The sequence below is a fragment of the Gambusia affinis genome, linkage group LG10, assembly GCF_019740435.1.
Source record: "Gambusia affinis linkage group LG10, SWU_Gaff_1.0, whole genome shotgun sequence".
Taxonomy (NCBI): Eukaryota; Metazoa; Chordata; class Actinopteri; order Cyprinodontiformes; family Poeciliidae; genus Gambusia; species Gambusia affinis.
Genome location: NC_057877.1, coordinates 19,051,690 through 19,073,941, shown reverse-complemented (window position 1 = coordinate 19,073,941; position 22,252 = coordinate 19,051,690). Strand labels below are relative to the sequence as shown.

At 37.0% G+C, this 22,252-nt stretch overlaps 1 protein-coding gene across 16 annotated transcripts in view; it reads left to right on the top strand.

The window, feature by feature from the left end:
• ptprsa (protein tyrosine phosphatase receptor type Sa) overlaps positions 1–22,252 on the top strand; it is a 240,092-nt gene extending 217,840 nt beyond the window's left edge. For all 16 annotated transcript variants that reach the window (XM_044130252.1, XM_044130248.1, XM_044130254.1 and 13 more), the window contains 8 exons: positions 1,275–1,429; positions 2,214–2,499; positions 5,802–5,980; positions 6,064–6,190; positions 6,288–6,413; positions 12,099–12,253; positions 18,029–18,164; positions 18,257–22,252. In XM_044130252.1, the coding sequence (XP_043986187.1) occupies positions 1,275–1,429; positions 2,214–2,499; positions 5,802–5,980; positions 6,064–6,190; positions 6,288–6,413; positions 12,099–12,253; positions 18,029–18,164; positions 18,257–18,325 (1,233 nt within the window). In that variant the 3' untranslated portion in view covers positions 18,326–22,252. The remainder of the gene's footprint in view (positions 1–1,274; positions 1,430–2,213; positions 2,500–5,801; positions 5,981–6,063; positions 6,191–6,287; positions 6,414–12,098; positions 12,254–18,028; positions 18,165–18,256) is intronic.

Genomic DNA, 22,252 nt, shown 5'->3' with positions numbered 1-22,252 from the left:
AGATAGCAAAACATCAGTAGCCTTAGAGTTCAAGCAGCCAGCTTTAAATCCATTTAAATTCTGCTACTCTGAGCTGCTATCAAACCCACCGGTACACTCCTTTTCCTATCTGTCCTCTCCTTTCCTGCAATATTGAGCCGTCGCTGTGATATCTCACTCAGCAGTTCCCACTTTGGTGGATTTTTTTGTAATATATAAGGTAGCAAAGGCAGGCAACCATGCACACACACAGCCAGCTACTGGATATCTGTATAAATGTGTCCTACAGTGACACAGAATTGTGTCTGCTGACAAATCCTTTGGAAAGGAAATGTAATTTTAAAGAAAACCAGGAAACCAGAAACGAGTCACGTTCATGTTGCCGACCTCAACTGCAATGCATCAGAAAATATATATATATAAAAATAAGGGGTAAAAGGAACTGGGTCAGTTTGCTTTTAATTACCACACTCATTTATTCATTTATTCAGCAAGTAAAATTTCCCTCTGTCAGGAAAACCAGAAGCGCTGCAGTGAAAAGCAAACAGTCCCTCTATTAGAGGATCTTATGTAAGTAAAGAGAGAGAGGAGATCTAAAGCATATTTAATTTTTCATTCTTTTTGTCAGTCTCATAGCAAAAAAATACCCTTTCTCCAGGTCCTGTCTAGTAATTTTGAGTGTTTGTTTTAAGAGTTGATTTTAGGATGCAAGCTGACAGGTTAGTGTGTAAAAATAGAAAATAGAAAACAAATGTTGGCTGCATGTTCACTTATAGTCTGGCGAGATCTCTACGAACTAATACCTGAAGTTTAATAAAGTTTACAAAAATCAGCAAAGGAAATCACTAGATTGGAAGCTTACTTATGTTAAGCAAGTCAGAATAACAGTTAGCAGTGCAAGTCAGGACATTCTTACTGTGTGATGATTTGGCTTATTTAAACTGTTACCTGTAATTTTTGTAGGCGGGAAAAAATTAAGCACATTTTGTCTTTGAAAAATGATGTGTCTCCTATTGTGTATTCTGGCTTTGTACAGTGCATGTGTATTAGGATGAAAGTTGTAAAACTCTGTGTTCTCCTTCATCAGGACTGAGTCCTCTTTCTTTTTTCCTCCATATTTTATGATCGCTATAGTGGAAAGTGATAATTAAAGTAGGATGTCACATCAGAAGTGACCTAGATCTCATTGAAGAGGACAAAAAGCACAAAATATTTTCTTTTTTTAACACAGTAAGAAAATATTAACAAGAGCATTAAGAATATTAACCTCTGTTGCTTGTTTTTTATGTTTGCAGAATGGCTCGAGTGAGAAACGGGAGGTTCGTCAGTTCCAGTTTACAGCGTGGCCTGACCACGGCGTACCGGAGTACCCAACCCCCTTCCTAGCCTTCCTCCGTAGGGTGAAGACGTGCAATCCACCTGATGCTGGACCCATCATTGCTCACTGCAGGTCATTAATCATTTTCTAGCATCAGAATATGATCTGCAATGCAAATTATTTTAATTTGCACAGGAATCCCAAAATGAGATGGTTGAAATTTAAGAGAAATGTAAAGTAGCCTTTGCACTTGCTTAATAATGTGCCTCTCTTCTACCTTTTCTTTTCATTTAATTAATTTTTATGTCTTTCATATACACCCATCAAACAGATTGGCAGAGCTCCATAGTATACATATTTTATAATACATTACATAACAGACTTCATCCAAGCTCACACTCCATTTTTTATACTCTCCTGATATTTGTTTCATCATTCTTCTCTGCTGCATCATTTTATATGCTCTTATTTTCCATTTTTATTTTTCCTCTTTCTGTCAAATGTCTCACGGAAATCCTTCCCTGCCTTTTCTACCTCTCCCTTTTCACTCCTTAGCTCTTCCTCCTTATATCAGCTATATTTCTCTAATGGCTTATTCAAATTGAAACCTTCCTTTTTGTCAAGATAAGAAGCCTTCAGTGAGTCCAAAGCACTGCACAATAAATCTGAAATGTGACAGCTTGCCATGCTGAGTCTCTATCACTTTCCTCCTGTTATATTATATTTAGGTTTTTTTATTCTCTTTGTATTCCCTCTTTCATCATAAAAGTGAATTTCTTTCTTACTCTAATTCGATTATTTTAACTACAACAGCTCTTGGTATTGGAATTATGTTTAGCACCACAATTCAACAAGAGTATTAAGTCATGGATCCAAAATATATTAATCTGTCTTTATATTCTTCCTTCCACTTTAGTGCCGGCGTCGGCAGGACGGGCTGCTTTATAGTAATCGACGCAATGCTCGAGCGTATCAAGCATGAGAAGACGGTCGACATCTATGGTCATGTGACGCTGATGCGCTCACAGCGCAACTACATGGTGCAGACAGAGGACCAGTACAGCTTCATCCACGACGCGCTACTGGAGGCGGTGGCCTGCGGAAACACAGAGGTGGCTGCTCGCAGCCTGTACTCCTACATCCAGAAGCTGGCCCAGGTGGAAAGCGGCGAGCACGTCACCGGCATGGAGCTGGAATTCAAGGTACTAAATGGTTTAATGATCATCTAATAAACCTCCTTTCGATATGACAACCTTTTACATTTGGTGTAAAAGAGATGTGGGCAGTTTCTCTATTTTTAATTCAACTGTCCAAAACAGCTGACCCTAATTCAGGTTATGAACTGCATCAATAGACTGCATGGAGATGCATTGTTGTAATGATGTGCTGAAGGGGGAGTGACAGAAATGATAGGAAGTTCTTAAAGAAACAGGCCAATTTCAAGGTATCACAGCTATGATCCATAGCATTTCTTTTAAGATGGAGCCAAACCTTCGAGCCAGAATTTGCAACTGTCAGTTACTTAATGAAACAAAACAGGTTTAAGATGTTACCGCTGGTAAAACAAGAATTTGATAGTTATAAAAAGCTATAAAAGCCTGAAGTAATTGAGGTGGACTACAGGGAATTTTTATAAAAACTTTTTTTTCTTTTCCAAGTTGGTCTTATCTTACAAATGCTGGTTCATTATAGGGATTTGTAGAAAGCCATGTTAACTCTCACGCTGGATGCAGTTTGGTTGTGAGTTAAGCTAAGTTTGGAGGACGTTACAGAAGTTGAGCAGAGAGAATAATTCTGAAAGAAGTCATTTTTCGGTGGGAGAGCTGTCAGGCAATCACTTTGCTGTATGGCGTATGTGCATAACTAATAAGTCTGAGCATGAAGCTTTCTGTGCACATAATCTGCTTGCTGAAAGTATTCAGCAAAATTCAGTACAGAAGTTTCAAAACATACAGAAAAATAGCTAATAGGCTATTGAGATTCACTCTAATTAAACAGAAAAGATTCTTTTCAGTTCAACAGCTGAGTTTTAATTGGGACCAGGATGCAAACACACAGACAAAGGTTCTCTTTTATTTTCATCAGTGATGATGTTGGTAATCTTTAGCGAATTTACATGAAAAACTCAAAAAAACAAAAAGCAGCCCACAATGAAGTGGCAAATAATTAATTAATTTTGTCTGATTCTAAATTCATAATTAAAATATTTATTATATTATGATATCTTTCCCGTGTTCTCATTGCTAAATACGTCTGTTTTTTTCAGATTCTGCTTCTTACGGTTACCATAAGTATATTTTTTCCAGGATTGTCTGTTTCCATAGTTAGAATAAGGGCTTATTTCTAATAAATATGTTTGGCTTTTTAGAGGTTTCTGAAAGAGATTCTGAAGGTTGCAATTCGGTTTTGTGCTCATGATGGTTATTTTTATGCAGCTGTCTGCACACTGTTCTTTGCACACCTCCAGCACCGTAGAGTCTGTTAAATCTTTCGGAACGTCTTTAGCTGTCAGCCCGGGCTTTAATTTCCCTTTCTGGCAGTATGACGAGTTTTCTCTTGGAAAGTTTTTCAAGTCAGGCAGACCCCTTCTTGACCTACACGATGCAAGTGAATGCACATTTTTTAAAATTACATTTCTAGCCCAGGAAATGAACTGTTAAAAATGTTTGTTCACTTTCAAAGTGGTATGGGATTCATGTGCATCGATTGCTATAATTTTGCGAATGCTTTGGCTGTTTTTTAATTGAGCTGCTGATTGTTAGAGCATGGTTTTAGGAGTCAAGTTTTGGGGCTGGACAATGCTTACATTTCTCAAACCATTTAAACTTTTTGATTGTGCTTTACTTTTTGTGGAGAGTTTCGAATCTACATCGCTGTTGCATAGAAGGCAGTAAATCAGCTTATTGGTAATCCAACAACTCACAGCTGAAAGAGTAAATAAATATTGAGACAAATGCCTTAACATCCCTAATGCATGCAGAACAAATTTAGCTTATCTGGCCAACTTTACAGAAAGAAAGAAAGATAAAAAGAAAAAGCTGGCAACCAAGACTAGAAGGTATGTTTCTGGTTTACTGGCTTCTAGGTCTGGGTCATATTGCTGTGCATGGTCTGGTATTTTTATGGGTCTAACTCTATATAGTTTGAATCCCTTTAGGTTGTTATGTAAAAAACACATTTCATAAAAAATGTGAAAAGAGGTAGAGGCAAGAAAGGGGAGTAATAAAAATCCAGGACAAAGTTCAAGCTATAAGACAAAAGAAAGTTTAGAGAAGCAAGTGAACATAAAGACAGAACAAAGCTTGCATATAAAAATTTGAAACATAACCCTCATTTCAGGATAGTGATTTGCCAATTCAGTTGTTTACATATTTGACTTGTCTTTAAGAACTATAAAAAATTATGTTTGAAATCCATATTTATGGGGTGTCGTGTGGTTTTGTAGAAGAGCAGTTAGAGGCTACGGTCCTTGGTGAAGCCGTCCTTGGTCCTCAGACGTGGGACCTTTGCTGCATGCCTTCTCCCCACCTCTTTGCCCACTTCCTGTCAGTTTGCTTTAAAGGACCAGCACCCACTGAAGTTCAAATGCTTCTGTCTACATGAACAGGCAACATGCCTGTTTTATTTGTTCTCCTTGGACTGCTTGTATCTTCAGTGTTATACTTTTCTTTGTTAAAAGCTATCTGTATGCTGACTGACAATGCTGTATGCGGTTAGCTGGCTAACAAGCAAGCAGGCATGACACAAATACTCTTTGTTGAGATATCGAAGCGCATTGGGGGCAGGGGGCGATTATAGGAAATTGCTGACCCCCAAAGTCCCTCTGGGGTTCTTCTGTTGATGCAGCAGCACCACTTTTTGTTTTGATCACTGTGATATGTGTGTGTGTGTGTGTGTGTTTCTTTACTGAACATCCCCATCTTTTATGCACACATACTAGGCTGGTGTTATCAAAGGCACTAGTGACCCACTTTTAGAGGAGTTTTCTGTTTCATACACACTTGATGCGGAGGCTTGTTAGTCAGGATGTGCGCCGTATTTTCACTTTGCATCTGACCCAGCGGGACCTTATAAGTTGCAAATAGGGACAAAGTTTTTGAATTTCTTTCAGTTTTTTAAATAAATAATATCCCTTTGAAGTTGGACCATTGTCGCTAAAGCATGGGTGAAAGACTCGATTAAGATTGGCTCTGCTTTATTACCTTCTTTCTTTGATATTTTAGGCTCTTTATCTGTCTGGCACCTGTTTTTCTCTCCCTTTTTTACATTTAATCTTTTCCCAATTCTCCTCTTTTCTCTTTCTTAGTATCTCATTTTCTTTTACCTTTATTTCTAACTAGCACGGCTACAGCCTCTTCCTTCTTTCATTTTCTCGTTTTCTTTTCAACCCATTTTTTTTTGTTCTGTCAGAATTTCATTTTTGAATGTGTTGTTTTTAACCACTCTCTTTGCAACATATTTTCCCCTTACGATATTAAACTGTCCCCACATCTTCCTCCTCCAGCGTTTGGCCAACTCCAAGGCCCATACATCACGCTTCATCAGTGCCAACCTTCCCTGCAACAAATTCAAGAACCGGCTGGTCAACATCATGCCCTATGAGACCACCCGCGTCTGTCTGCAGCCAATCAGAGGCCTGGAAGGGTCTGACTATATCAATGCTAGCTTCATTGATGGATACAGGTGAGAGAGCTGGAACAAACAGATGAGATAAGATCACGACAAGGTAAATGTAAATGGTGTCATCATGGATTTATTGTAAACAGGCAACAGAGGGCATACATTGCCACGCAGGGCCCTCTAGCAGAGACTACAGAAGACTTCTGGAGAATGCTCTGGGAGAACAACTCCACTATAGTAGTCATGTTGACCAAACTTAGAGAGATGGGGCGGGTAAGCATTATATTATTTTGCGATTAAAATAAAGCAACAACTTGGTAAAAAAAAAAAAAATTAACTCAATTGATGACAAACACATTTGTTCCTACAGGAAAAGTGTCACCAATACTGGCCAGCAGAGCGCTCTGCCAGGTATCAGTATTTCGTGGTAGATCCCATGGCGGAGTACAACATGCCTCAATACATCCTTCGGGAGTTCAAGGTCACAGATGCCAGGGTGAGAAATGCACTGCTTAAGGATGTATTTGATGAGATTTCTTGGTCACAGTATATAAAGACTCAAGAAAATATAGATTTTTTTTCTTCTTATAGACTTCTGATATTTCACATTGCTGAAAAGACAATAATAAAATTTGTCATGATATTAATACTATTAGTTTGTGGGGGGAAATTCTTTATACCTGTCCTTTTTAAATTATTGGAATTGCAGCCCTGTACAAAGCCAAACATTGAGTTGAACCAAAGTTGTTGAAAAGAGGCTGTTTGGTCAAAAAACACTGTTGAGTGCTATTGAACTTAAGTGAATATTCATGAATAAAACAAAGCCATGATTTTTTATTATTATTATTTTATTTTGAACTGTTTTGTAGGTGCAATAAAAGACTACTTTTTAATTGGCAGTTTTGCTATGAAGTCTTCAAACATTTGAAAAAGTTTAGCAAAAAAAAAAAAGAAGAAAACTGTGTATTGAAAAATAGTTTAATTTAGAGACTTTATTCCTTTTTTCTTTTCTAAAGAACAAAAATGTTATTTTTCATCAATTAGTTTATTTTATTTTTTATATATTGGATCTTTTCCAAAAAAAGAGCATGTCACAACTTTTGTGGACATAATATAACTCTGAATTCTGACTTTGAATGGGACCTGTGATTATTGGCACTAAATTTCTGTCTTCAATTCAGTTAAAAAAAATAATAGTGTTTGTTTTATATAAGCTGTATTTAGCATAGAATAGTTCAGTCCTTTTTGAACAACTGAATTTATCCAAATGGAAAAAAAAAAATAACACTTCCACATCAAACAACTTCACCTTCATGTTGTTTAATGGTGGATGCAACATAAAGAGTAATAGTAATATAGTAAAACCTGGCTGTACTACAAGCAGTTTTAGGATAAATACATTGTGCTGGAAAAATCTCAATGTTTGTCTCCTTGTTTTTAATCAGATATGCTTTCTTTCTCAGATAAAATTTAATTTTCAATTAAATTCTTTCATAGGACATTGTAAAGGTAATATTACAAAAAAAAACAAAAAAACTTGATGTCAGATTTGCCTAAAATAGCAAGATGTCACAGCGTCTATAAAAATGATAAGAGATCTGGATCCAACTTACGGTCATTCTTTTGACACGTTTAAACCTGTTGTACACCACTTAAATTCTACCTTCTCAGTATGATTTTTGAACCAATTAAATCAGAGAGCAGAAATGTTGCAAAGAATCTTTTTCTTCAGAAACACGGTGACTTATCTAGTGACTTTGCAGGGAATGCGATAGGTAGTTGCAGAAGTAGTCTTTACATTGATTATGAGTCATACATTTAATCGCATGCATCTTGCGCATTGAGAGAAAAATCTTATGTGAGAAAATTATGCTTAGTCTTTGTTTTAACATACACAGCAAGATGTGCACTCACTCATTCACAAAATCATGCACTGCTATTTTTATAACGCCTAACAGGACTGACCTGCTCATCAGATGCCCATCCCAATGCAATTTGGCGTTTTCACCATAAATTCATACCTGCACCGTCTTGCGTGTTATAAACCAAACACCTTTTACATGCGTGCAATTGCTTTAGCATAATTTATAAACAAATTGTCTTAAGGACTGGCCTCTGTTTCCATTTCAGAGGTTTTTTTGCGGCAGGCAAAATTATCACACTGCTCAACTGTAGCCAAGAGACAGTCTGAGCTTATCGCTGTTATGGAAACAAAGCAGAAAGATGAAGACGATAGTTGTGTGAACCGAGCTGTGTGTGTGTGAGGGTATGTTTGTGAAGATAGCCCCCATTTTACTATGCATGCATGCACATGTGAAGGTGTTTTTAGGTTGCATTTAATCACACATACCATACCAGAGGTTTGCGTGTTTCTGGGCTCGCTATTGTGCCTGTACGTGTTGCCACATGCCTCCACACAGCAAGAGCATAGACTTCATGCGGTAATGGCATAGACTCTACGCCTCAACACTTGCATCTAGAGAGGCAGTCACGTATTTAATCACACAATTTGACACGCCATGTGGGCCCTCAGGTTGTGTGTTAAATTTTCCTCCTTTTTTAGTTTTTTTCTGCCTCTGTATTTTCTCCAGCATGCTCGGATTATTGTGTAATTGTCTTTGCCCCCCTTTCATTGTTAATCCTTTTGCTGAGACAAAATGTTTTTTAAGGGGAAAAACAAAGGCACCGACAGAAAAAAAACACATGTGATGGGTCATAAAACATGCAACAAAACACAAGACGATAAACAAAGAGAGTTGGAACGCGTAGCTTAACTCATTATGATCACCGTTTATGTCAAGTGCGGTAAGGTAAGGGAGCGCATCTTGGTGGCAGTGGTGCAGAAGCAAACAGTACAAGAAGGCAGATTCAAGACAGCAATTATGCATATCCTTTGACATACAGTAGCTTCAGACGTACCATCACCATCTGTAGTACAAGGGAATCAATGGCTTATAGAAAAAGTAAACAAAATACTTGTTTTCTTCTTTTAACAAGCCTGGCTTTTCCCTTCATGGCACAATAGTTTTTTGGAACATTTTCTTGGCTGTCTAGGTTTTCAGGTAGTAACAATGAATATCCAGTATTGTACCTGAAGTGTATTGTAGTCCAAGTGATTTCAGTTGGGAGAACTACTAAATTGTTTTAATCTTTATTGATAAGACTTCATACTTTTGAACAACTTCTGAAATTTGTTGAAACACAACAGTGCAAAACAGATTTTGCTAAGTCTACCCTGGTTAAATATACTTTGGTTTCATATCACTTCACCCTTAGACTTTACATTATTTAAATTCTCTCATATATTTGAATTGAATTGTTTGTTTCAATCAGTCAATCAAGTTTATTTGTATAGCACATTTCAGCAGCCAGCTTCTTTTACTACCTATAAACAAGTAAATATGAAGAAAGACCAACACTGCAAAGCACAAAATGTGAAAGAGGTTTAAATCACCTCCAAACATCTGATGTAAAAGTGAAGCAAAGTTTCACTGTATAGCATTTATTGGAACAAGCTCAGTGTGTTCAGATCGTACCCTCATGTTGTACCTACAACTTGTCATATCGGCCCACCCACTTCCATTTCATACCTATAAACATGTTTCATACCTAAGCACAGCATCAGTATATACTTCAGTATTGATAAATTAAATTCAAAAATCTCATGTATAATCTTTATGTTCATTTTTCTGAGTCTTTGATGAAACTTTTTTTTTTGTTTTTTTGGGGTTGTTTTTGGTTCACGTTGCCATTTGGGCCACTTGACTGGTGGAATATGACAGATTATGAGCAAGTCAGATCAAGATAAGAGTGAGTACTCTCTCATGGATAGATAGCTTTTTGGAGGCAGACAACTACATTTCCTTACAGTAGACAATGAATGGAATATGGAAAGAAAAATGATAATTGGTTTGTTAAAGTAGCTAAGGAATGTCCTTCTGTAGGTATGATTTTGGTACCAAATTCCTTTTGCAGATGGTGCCAAGTTTAGATGTATTCATTTATTCAATAACGATCTTATTCCATAAAAACCAGGTTATCTGAAAGACAAAAGAACATCCTATTTTGCAATTTTGCCGACTTTGCCATCTCAGTGAAAATATATGTAGTTGGACTGTATAACAATGGCACGTGTTCCTTGAAGTCTGTTGTGCAGAGAGGTGAGAAACTACAAGAGAAATGAACACCTGGTTGTCTTAATTACTGGTGGCATCAAGCAGAGAACCTGTCTGTATAAAACTGCTTGTCTCTGCTGACTTTCTTGACTAATTTGTTCTACCTTTGACAACTTGAAAAGAACTTTGCTTCACAAGGACGAAAGTATTGACTGTGCGCTCTGTCACTATACAATAAGCTCTTGAAAAAAACCTAGATCACTCCCTATGTCCCCATGCAATCCTGCCTCAATTTCAAAATGTGTTCAGATGTTTTTGTTTGCAAACAATGCTCCATCTGTGTCCTGTTGTAAAACTGTTAGAAATGTTATTTTTTCACAGGTTTTTCTTTTTCAGTTTTTTTTTTTTGTTGTTGTTGTCTAAGCTTTCTTCCTGAGTTGTTCTTGCCTCTCACCTCCTCCTTTCTGCAAACCTATCAGGCAGCCTTATTGATCACGCCGCAGGATTATCCTATTCAACACAGTGAGGTCTCAGAGAAGTTGCTTGTCATGGCAGATACAGTATTGATTCGTTTACCTGGGCCTACTTTTGACACACACAGATACATTGTGAAACATGGGGGAAGTGGGAACAATCTGGTGTGGGGTAAATGGAGAATAAAACTAACTGAATCCACTTGGAAACAGTTTGGAAACAGTTTCCACAGTTGTGTTTTATATTTATATATGTGAGTGTTCGTGCGTGCGTGCGTGTGTCTGTAAATATCAGGTTTTTCTGGTTACCTGCAATGCGTGTTTCCATTATTTTTTAACCAAAGTCTGGTCCTGTACATTTCAGAGATTCTCTATGGGGTTTGATCCAGACTTTGTGTTGGCCAATCTGTGTGTAAAATTGTATCTCCTGCTCCCTGAACCACTTATTTACAATTTGAGCCCAGTGAATCCTGTCATTGTCATGTTGAAATACGCTCGTGACATTAGTTAAGAAAAAATCAACTGATGGAATAACTTAGTCAGTCAGTATGTTCAGGTAGTCAGATGACGTCTCAATGTAGCTAAACTTGAAACTTACCATCTGCAGCAACTTCAGAACACAGCACTGCTCCCCATAGGTTTGAACAGGAGACTTTAGGCACGATGGGTGCATCACTTCATCTTACTCTCTTCTTACTCTGATGTGCCCATCTCTCTGGAAGAGAGTAAATCTGGGGTCATCGAGACGCACAACCTTCTTCCATCACTCCAGAGTCCAATTTTTATTCTCCTTTGCAAATTGAAGCCTTTTTTCGGCAGCTAGCTTTGCTGATAATTACTGTTCTTATGGCTATGCAGATGTTCAGACCCAGTCCCTTGAGTTCACTTGAATTCAGTTTATTTGTATAGTACCAATTCACAATAAATGGCATCTTTAGACACTTCACAAAAGAAAACAAGTTCCCTTTGCATTGTGCATGTGGAAATGTTCTTACAATTAAACATAAACCATAGTTCTGCTGTTGTTTTTCTTCAATTTGTTTTCAACCACCACATAAGTGATTGGCAATCAAGATCATTCAGGATTTTTTTCGACCACATTTCTTCCTCTAATGGTTACATTGGTTTCCCACTGTTCCTTTTTGTTTTTAATAATGTGTTGAACAGTTCTTAACACAGTTTTAGTAGTTTCTGCGAGCTTAGATGTTTGATGCATCAAGCAAAGAAAACACGTCAATGCATTAAGCAAAGATTAACACCTTAAACAGATTAACGCTTTTTCCACAACCGTGGCTGCGTCTTTCGACTTAGTTCTTTGTGACATGAGAAATTATTCATTGCATCAGCAGGGGTTAAATTGCTTGTTGGTGAAATTTTATCACCCATGCAATAATTATGCAATAATTATCTGACCTATTTTCTTAGTTACTTTAAATGGTGACTTTTCTTTTTGTTAGCCCTATATTTCTATTTTAAATTTCTTCAATGAGAGCAAAGTGGAACTGTATATTATCAAATTCCTTGTTTGCATGGACAAACTTGCCAAATAAAGCTGATTCTTACTCTCCACCTTATCTTCATTTTACTTTACAGGATGGCCAGTCCAGGACAGTAAGGCAGTTCCAGTTCACTGATTGGCCAGAACAAGGTGTACCCAAATCGGGAGAGGGATTCATCGATTTTATTGGCCAGGTTCATAAAACCAAGGAGCAGTTTGGACAAGATGGGCCCATCTCTGTACATTGCAGGTAATGTGTCTTTTGTTATTTCATGAACAAAGGGTTGCAAACAAGTCACATGTGCAATTAGCCATTTTCTAGTTTTAAAGTAAGTATTCCAAATAAATATGTTGAAACATAATAATAAATGAAAATGAAGTTATTTTTATTTTTATTTAGTTTTAGTTTTTTCAGCCAGTTTTCTGCACACATTACTACACTTGACCAACTTTTATTTGGAAGCATATTTTTGCTGTACTGTATTTCATCAAATGCTCATGTTGATGGACTTAGAGAACAAAATTGTTCTAACAAATGATAAGTTTTGTTATACGTTGCCCTATAGAGTGCACAAATAGTTCTATAATGTGAGCATTTTATGAGGTACATGGCAATAATAAAATTCTATATTTTCATTATTGGCATCCTGGTAGTAACCTGTATTTATATGCCTCATTGGTATATTGCTTTTATATTTCTTAAAATCCTCACATTATGGCACCTAATACATAGCTGGATTCTCCTAAAACATAAGCTATAAAATATTTTACCCCCCACACCACTTTCAAAAACATTTCATTACATTTCTTTAAAATATCAGCCTTTAAAGAGATTAATAAAAAGTGAATAGTAAATTGTGGTTTAGTTAACATTTAATTTTAACCCCAAGTTGATCTCCAACAACAGAATCGGGCTCAGATAACCCTGGTAGACAATTTTTGTTTCTTTGGACAGCTCCTTTTGCAGTGGAGTTCTAACTTCATGATTCCTTCTCTCCTTTTTGCCTCTGTGGAACGCAACCTCTGCTCCTGAACGGGTTCTTCTCCTTCAAAATTGAAAAGGCTTAGAAGAGGCTTAGTATTTGAAAAAGCAGAGATGATAAAAATGACAGAGCCCTTCTCATGGTTTTTGTGACCATTTCATGTTGGATTTCTTTTTTTATGACCTGGAGTGGAGCTTCCAAGGAGACTTACATCATTAATTTGGCCAGCTGGATTAGGGTAGAAAGTCAGATTATGTATATTCATTGCTAGACCTTGAAGAAGACCCATGTCAAAGATTCTGACTTACAATAGATTTTGTGTGCGTCTCTGGTTTTGCACGAAACCTAGAAAAAAGAAAAGCAGTGTAAACTTTGACACATGTTTTTATTGTACCATCGGGGTTAAAAATAGATGCATGGTGTGTTGATAGAATGATTTATTTTTTCATAAAGACATTTTACCTTTGAGCCAGGTAGTCATTTCTGCTTTACATTACTATCACATAAACACCATTACATCATGAAACATGACATCAGCTTCCTTGTGTTACAATCAAAAATTATGTCACCCACTTGAAAATGGTCCTCTGGGGGTTGTAATATGTGTAAGTGGAGCTCCAAAAACATTTTAAACCTTCTGTGAGACTGTTGAAAAGGCGAAGGTTTTCTTACCGTGTTTGGTGCAGGTATTGCAGCACGACTGTAAGAAAGGCACTCAGCCTATCAAATCCAAGATTCACATACCTGCTCCTTTTAATGATCACATTAAAAATCCTAAACGTTTTTTTTGAATTAACTAATGTCAGTTTACTGAAAACATTACTACACTCTGAGCAAGGAGTGTCAAAGTCATTTTAATTTTGCGTCAAATCAAGATCTTGCATGTTCTCAAGGGCTGGCGGTGCCAGAATCTATTAATAAAATCCATGAACAAACTGGAAGAATATTAATAAACAACTGTCCCTGCATCCGACAAGTACTTCTGAGATTTAAACAATATTGAACACCTTTTCACATTGATCAGTAACTAAAGAACATTGCAATTGTTTTTCAAATTCTTTGCTGAAAAGTTTCAATAATTTCATAATTATGTATTAGCGTGAAAAAATTTGAGGATTTGTTGATTTTGTGTGAATTTCCACGATTGCAAAATCATGAAAAATCTGGACGGCCACATAAAAAACTTCCATGGCCCGGATGTGACCTTTGTGCCTTGAGTTTGACATGCATGCTCTAACACACACTATACAAAATAACTATAAGCAATGTCTTTATGTAAATTACGATACTTTGCAAATGCATTTTTGTGCAGTGGTAACTTTTTTCACGTTGTTATGACCCAATTCAACCTTAGATGTGTTTTAAAGGGATATTATGTGATAGACTAACCCTTAATAAATTTATAATTGAAAAGCTGAAATAGAAGGATATGTTTATAAAATGTTTTACAAATGCAAAGTTGAAAAATGCAGCATATACAAATGTTCACCCCCTGATTCAGTACATTGTCAAGCCAGGCTCTGCTGCAATTAAAGCTCTAAAGTGTTTTGTTTTGTCATGTCTTTCCAACAACACATATAAAGTTTTGCGTCTCAAAACTTTATGTGTTGAGACGCACATTTTTGCCAATTCGTCTTTCTTAAATAACTCTGTCAGATTGGATGGGCAGCGCCAGAGTCTTGCCACAATTTCTATGTTGGATTATTTGACCAGGCCTAACATACATCTCTTGACTAAAACCATTCATTTGTAAGTGTGGACATGTTTGAGGAGACCTATCCTGCTGAAAGTAAATGCTTGCTACAGTTTAAAGTCTTTTAAACTGTAGCAAGCATAGCTAATAGCTTTACACTCTGAATTGCCATGTATTTACTGCCTTTAATCTCGCCAGCAATTTTAACCATCTTCAGTGTCTTAAAAAAGCAAGGTAATCGCTATAATATGATGCTGCAAGCACTATACTTCAAAGTGGAAATGGTTTGTTCAGGGTGATGTGCAGTGGTACCTTTTGCACTTAGCTAGTTTCCAAAAACTTGCATGAAGGTCTCTTGGCTGTGTTATGCCTTTTGGAAAACTGAAAATGGGCTTTCTGTCCATTTGAAAAATCTTCTCCTTGCCCCGTTTGTTAGCTTGGGTACATGGTAATTACTTGGTAGATTTGCAGTGGACATTTAAGATATTTATTTTTTTAGGACCGACCTTCATTCAACTTTTTGCAAGTAGGTTTTTTTTTTGTAGAAGGCTTTGAAACGCCTCTCTTATTTTTCCACATCTTTGTGTAGATAATCCCTACCCAAATAAAGATGTCTGTGTGTCCACAAACACTTTGAAGTCGATGTAAAAATGTGAAAGGGATGAATAGTTTTACTATTTTACTATTATTAAATATTAAAACACAGGTATTAAATAGTAACGAATAGGTATTTTACTATATGTTAAATAAAGCCAAGTAATTCCATAGGTTTAGTTGCTGTTTTATATTTTTACGTCTGATATGTTGATATTCAAGATCTAGGATATTGAGGTCTAGGAAGAAAAATCTGGACATCTGTCAAAAATCTGGACATCTGTCATATGAGAGTTTTTGAGTAGAGAAGACTAAAATAATAGTAAATAGACAAAATCCAGAAAATCAGCCAAATCATATGGTTGTTAGACTGCTGTTGTGTTGAAGAGTTTTTATTTTGAAAACATATTTTTTGGGGGGATGGATTTTTGTTTTTATTTTGCAGTATAGCAGCCACCTTTCTCTTTTTTTGCTTTTCCCCTCCTCTTCTGGGCTTTCTTATCTCCACGAGAAGAGCTTATGTCTCCCTTTTCTCTTACTCTTGCGCTTTCCATCACCAGACTTCCCAGTCTGTCATCTGCCTATTCCTTAATCCTCTCGCTCGCTCTTCTTTCCCAACCAGCCATCCTCCTGGATCCTTTTTCTCTAGCTCTGCCTGCTCTCCTCCTTTACGCTCCCTCTATCTAGTAGCGCCACATGCTTTTTGTTATTAATTGCATGAATACGTCCTGTGAATGGGGGGACACCAAATCCTCTCAGTCTGCAGTGTCTCACTGCTCTTTAAGATTTGGATCTGGACAGGAGGATGTTGAAGGAGAAGTTGCAGGAAGCATCTTTGGGTGGGCCAGGATTTTGCACCTGATGGTGGGGGGATTGTATGCGTTGCGTGATTCGAGCGCTGCGTTTGCTATTGTTTCGATTTGGTGAAATAATATGAGCAACATTTGTCGACCAACACACACCCAGTTGTCAGCTACAGTGTCTGCAACCATCATTTTCACTCCTCATCCTACAAAGTGGCATCAAAGGCAAGAAGCTCAAATAAATCTGTTGTCATATCAATTATTGTTCCATTGGTGATGTGGAAGTCATTTCGCAGCAAAGCAGCTTACAGGGCCAACTCTCAAGTATTTCAGTTAAAACTCGAGCTGTATTTCTGGGGACCAGCAGCAGGCTGTTTTATTTATTTATTTTTTTTTTTTCTTCCAACACATGGAAAGAGCCGCTTAATGAGACTAAATGTTGTTTGTGTGTATGTGTGTGATTTGCAATGTGTCCTTGAGGACAAGAATGGAGGCACATGTATAAGTGGATTCGCAGGGTTCTTGCATGCAAATTGTCTCCTTGCTGCCATTGTTCTTGTTACCTTGAGCAGCATTTTTTGCTGTGGATTTTTGTTCCTTTCTAGGAAGTCAGAGCTATCAACATGCAGAGTTTTGTATTTTATGAAAAGTCTGAATTTTAGAAAATTTGAATTTACCTTTCAGGTGTAATTTGAATGCAGAAGGAATAAGAACACAAGGATAACATCGACTAACTTCACCCAAATAAAGCAGGACATCATAAAACAGTTAATTCACTTCAGTAATTCATTCAAAAAGTGAAATTCAGAAATGTGACAGAATTATTAAGCACAAAATTATATATGTTTTTTCCTTTAGGGTTTCGTGATAATGGCTTAAAGATAATGATTCTCATAAAATTCAAACAAAAATGTACATAGAAATAAATGAAAAAAACAATTATTTAATGGGAGAAATTTTAGGCAGAAAATTACATGAAAAGCAGAAATCTGGCGTTCAGTATTGGGAAGAGTGCTGAGTTGACCGCTGCTCAAAAAGTCATTAACTTTTTTGAGAAGGGTCATTGCTAAAATGTCTCACTGTTCTCAAGAATATAAATGGAAAGCTAAGTGGAAGAAAAAAACTGCAGCTGACAGCCTTAAAAGATAAAGTGTTAAAGTGTTCGGAAGAGATTCGTTGTATCTAGACTGTGGTTGGAGTGCATCAAAGCTCAACACACACCCACACACCTTCAAGACAGGGGCTACATGTGTTACATTTCTTGAGTTAAGCTATTGCTGAACCAGACAAAATGTCTCTGGTTACTGACTGGTGCAAAATCCAATTTTTGGATTAAAGTGAAAAAGAAAGTAAATTTTGCATATCAATTTGAACATCAAGATCCCAGAGTCTGGTATTAAAAAATCAGACAGCCGTCTAACAGCAGAATTTACAGCACTTCACACTTTCCTCTACTGAAGAGCTTCATGGAGATGCTGATTTCTTTTTTCCCACAGAACTTGACACCTACCCACACTTCCTAAAGTATTAATATCTGGTTTAATGACCATGGGATCACTGTTTAATTGACCAGCAAACTTGTCTGCCCTAAAACCAAAAGATGATCTGGTGGAAGAGAATGAGACGCACCAGACAGCAATGTACATGTGCTCAAGGTTTTTGTTAAAGCAGCTTTGGCTGATCGCCTTCTTGCATGTAAAGGGAGTATTAGTCATGCATTCAGTGCACATATTGTATAGCGCCTGGGCATCATTTTCAATGCTTTTTTTCAATGGTCTTGACATTTCTGAAAAACAGAATGATTGAAATAAAGTCACTTTTCATTCATTGTTTATTGATATGGACCCACGCTCGTTCCATAACAGATGTCTTTTTCTTTTTTTTTTGTATGTGTTTGCAATGAGCACAATTCTTCATCTTTTTTGTTTCTCTTGCGTGATTCTTAAATCTAGTGCTGGAGTGGGAAGAACTGGAGTCTTCATAACCCTCAGCATCGTCCTGGAGAGAATGCGTTACGAGGGCGTGGTAGATATCTTCCAAACAGTGAAGATGCTTCGGACGCAGAGGCCAGCTATGGTCCAGACTGAGGTGATAAATTTTCCAAGACCAACAAAAAAACACTTTCTTGTTGGTGGAAATGCAAAACAATTACCTAATTTATTTTAATTTTTTTCCTACAGGACGAGTACCAATTTTGCTATCACGCAGCTCTGGAGTACTTAGGAAGCTTTGATCACTATGCAACGTAAAAAGCCATCTCCTCCCCTCAGAATCCTGTTGCCCCTTTCTCTCCCAACTCAACGGTTTCCTGAGCCATAGAAACGTTTCAAATTTGAAATGGCGGCGGTTGATCATTTTACCACTGCTCGTTCAGAAACACCAAACAGGATCCTGTAAATTTTTAGAAAATAACACCCGATACTACCAGAAAAAGAGAAATTCCAATTCAGACTCAAGGCAGAGAGGAAAATTGCCCATGATTTAAACTGAAGACAATTCTCAGCAACACCAACCAGAGGCTGTGGCTCAAGCTGTGGGATGAGTATCAATCAAAGTGTCGAACTGCTTACCTTACCTCAAGTGTTTCAGTGGAGGAAGTTGTAAACATTCGTGGACATTTCTCTTCTAAAAAATATCTTTATGATACAGCGGCAACAAACAACCGCAATCGAAGGAAAAATGGAGCGAAAATCAGAGAGAAGCAGGTGGATGTAGCCAAGACTGGGACACATGCCTGTTCTGGATGTAAAAAAAAGGGTTTAAGTGTTTCTATTGACTGCTTTTGAGTTTTATTCTGAGAAATGGCCAAACTGCGGCCACTCCTTGGTTTTCCCAAACTTTGGTCATTTGGGCATCAACTGAAACGGAACAACAAAACCGGCCATTAAAAGGAAACCTTGAGTTTCTACACAATTCTACATACAATTACATTATGAATAGTTGTGCAGAAAACATCCTCTACAATTTAAGAAAATGTCACCAAACTGCCTGTAAGCACAAAGAGCTTTAAGAAAGCACACTCCCAGTGGTTGTCAAAAAGAAAGCAGCAGCACATATCGTAAATTTGTTCCATTTTATTAATGTGGAAAGCCTGCTTCCTAAGCCAGGTGACCCTAGTAGAGTTAAAATTTCAACAGGATATTTCCAGTAAAAACTTCCTCCAGAAAAAATGGCAAAGATTAAGGGAAAACCATGTCAGTCGTAAGAATTTTTGGCTTTTCATCTTATGTGGATGATGCAAACAGTAACTTTGTCCCATGTTTTTTAACAATCTCGTCTCTCTCTTGAACCATGGCGCCAAGGGGCTGATGCAGAAAACATCCAACCTCAGTCCAGTGAGGAGAAAAGGCTTTGGAACAACCAAACAAAGAAACGCTGCCAAATTTGGGCCTTTCTTTGTGTACAGTGACCAACAGTCATCATCATTGTTTGGAACTTTTTCGTCTTTTGAGGACAAAATCTATTTTTCTTTTCTCTCTTTAAGTTCTCTCTTCTGTTAAAAACCAAACATGCTGCTTATCTTGTGTATGCTGAGCGTGTGACTCTTTGGATAAAGAGAAAACTGATGAACAAAAAAAAATGCCAGCTCTGCCAACTCCTTGCGCCCTGGTGGGCATGACAGAAACGCATCCACACAACGTCATTGTCCACTGCTGCTTTTTTATCCAGTTTTCATTTTTCCCCATCCTCCTCTATATTCACCTCTATCATTGTACAAGAAACTCAATAGCGGCAAAGACCGCTTGGAATTGCAAAGTTGTACATTAATGTTGTTGACGAATTGGCCCTCAAGTTTCACTGTATGTGTGGTTGGTAACTGGTCGACAAACAAAACAAGACGCTTTGGTGTTTTCCCCCTCTATTTTATAGACGATGACCCAGTGGGTGACACAGCCAGAGCAAGTAGCTACGTCGGATCCCGATGCAAAATTTCTCTTGTTACTTGCACATCCCCAGGGCAAAACGGAGAAAAAGCTTGAAACAAACACCCCAATTCAACTGCAAAAAAAAAAAGAGAAAATAAAAGGTAAAATTACAAAGTTTTTATGTCAAAGACGGCGCTTTGGTACACTTGAGCAAATGGATTCTGTGAGGGCTTTCTGGCAGATGTGCACAAAAAAACCACGAAGCTATGGACAGAACTGTGTGTGATATTTTCTGATTTCCAAAAAAGCCTTATTGTTATTGTAACACTATGAAAACATTAATGTTGTATTATGACTTATTTTACATGACATAGTTAGCTTTTATTTTCTGTTTCAGGTTTAGTTTTTTTTCTAACAGAGATGTGTTTGTCACATTTTTTTTTAATTAGCAGTAAAAAAAGAGAAATGCTTATATGTTCATATTATGTTAAAAGACATTCTATTTTTTCACCGTAGAAATCCTAAGTATAACATGACAGTGTAGGGGTACATGTATTTCTATATATAGATATAAGGTAATATCTATATAGAGAGATTAATAAATTCCTGCTTACGCATGCATATATATTTAAATGCAGAATCAGAAGATATATCCAAACAATTAGTGTGAAATAACATTTTCTTTTCATTCAATTTGTTTTATACCTGTTATCTTTAGTCTTTGAAAATATGTTTGTTTGTTTTTTATTATCATTGTTATTATTATTATTGTGTAATTCTGGAGACCCTGAATGTCTCTTCAAGAAACCTGAGGGGATGCCATCTTTGTGTCTGATCTTGTTTTTTTGCTTGTGTCCATTGGAATTAACTTGTACCCATAGGGACTCTATTTTGAAACATTGTCTTTCATCATCAGTAAGCTGTTATGTTTGGTTGATTTTTGTAATCTGCTCTACAACTGTCGAGGTTTCATCGCTCAGCATTTTTAATGTCTATATCAGGCCAATGATGTACTGTACCTTGTATGATTCTGTACAGACCGTAACCCTCACAATCTGAAGAAAAATCCTCTTAAAGTTCTCTTTTTTTACTTATATTTTCAGACATAATGTTACCATTGATTTTATTAGACATCCACTATGATCTAGAGTATATGTGTAAATAAACAAATATATATAGAATATATGTATCATTTGACCCTAAAGATCTCATACTTTTAGTGGGGAACACTAATGCACAGATCAAACGTTCTGCTGATTTCCAGCTTCTTGGTGTTTGTGAAACCTGTTTTCTCAAACCTTCTTTCTCCAGCTCTGCTCCCTGGTCTTTAATTACCTCTCTTTTTTCTGCCTTTAATTTCCCCTGCTAGCAGTCAAACTGGGAAACGTGCCAGCCTATGTTCCCACACCCGTTACCTGAATGAGGGGAACACAAATCCAGATCGGTGATCCACAAGTTGGATTAAACCAATATGTTGGTTCACTGTCTACCAACTAACCACAAGAATCATTATTTTATTTTACATCATTTTAGCATAGATAAAATTTACTAAAGGAGCCTCATACGAATAAATTACAAGGGCATAGATTCCTGGAAGTACTACTTTTCTCAGAGGTATTTCACAGATCTCTGCAGGAATGCCAAATGTCTAACTACCTGCAATCACAAGGTGTTAATCCATTACGTATGATTAGCGAGAAAGAAAAAAAAAGGTCATACATGCTTCAGTTGCAACATTTAAAATTACTTTTCTCCCTGTTGCCTTGTATAAAATCATGTTTTTTGTTTAACCATGTTTCATGACGGGATGCAGAAAGAAATCAGGACTCGGATGAAACACAGTAGTGGGATGCAACCAAGAACGGACTGAAACTACCAAAAACAGGCTGCAAATTCACGTCGTAAGGTTTCATGATGAACTCTAATCTGTTGGAATTCACTGGTTAAAGGGCCAAAGCCAAAATTCGAAGCCGTGAAAGCGTCTTAAAGCTTGTGCAATGTGTTATTATTTTGGTTTCAAGTAAAGATGCTAATTCCTGAAAACAACCACAAAATTATCTGGAAAATGTTGCTAAATATTGTGGAAAGGTTAGGGAGTAACAGTGACCATGAAAAACTCATTAAAAAGAACTAAGCTTATATAGTACATATCGACAAAAAGAACCGAAACTCAGCAAACCATTTTTCCTTTATACGAGGGCCAAGTGCTACCACTTTCAAACTGTTACTTCTAACTGAAACAATAATTGGTTAAAAGCCACTGTGTATGTAGATATGTTGACTTTGTATTAAAGAAATGTTGTCTGAAAA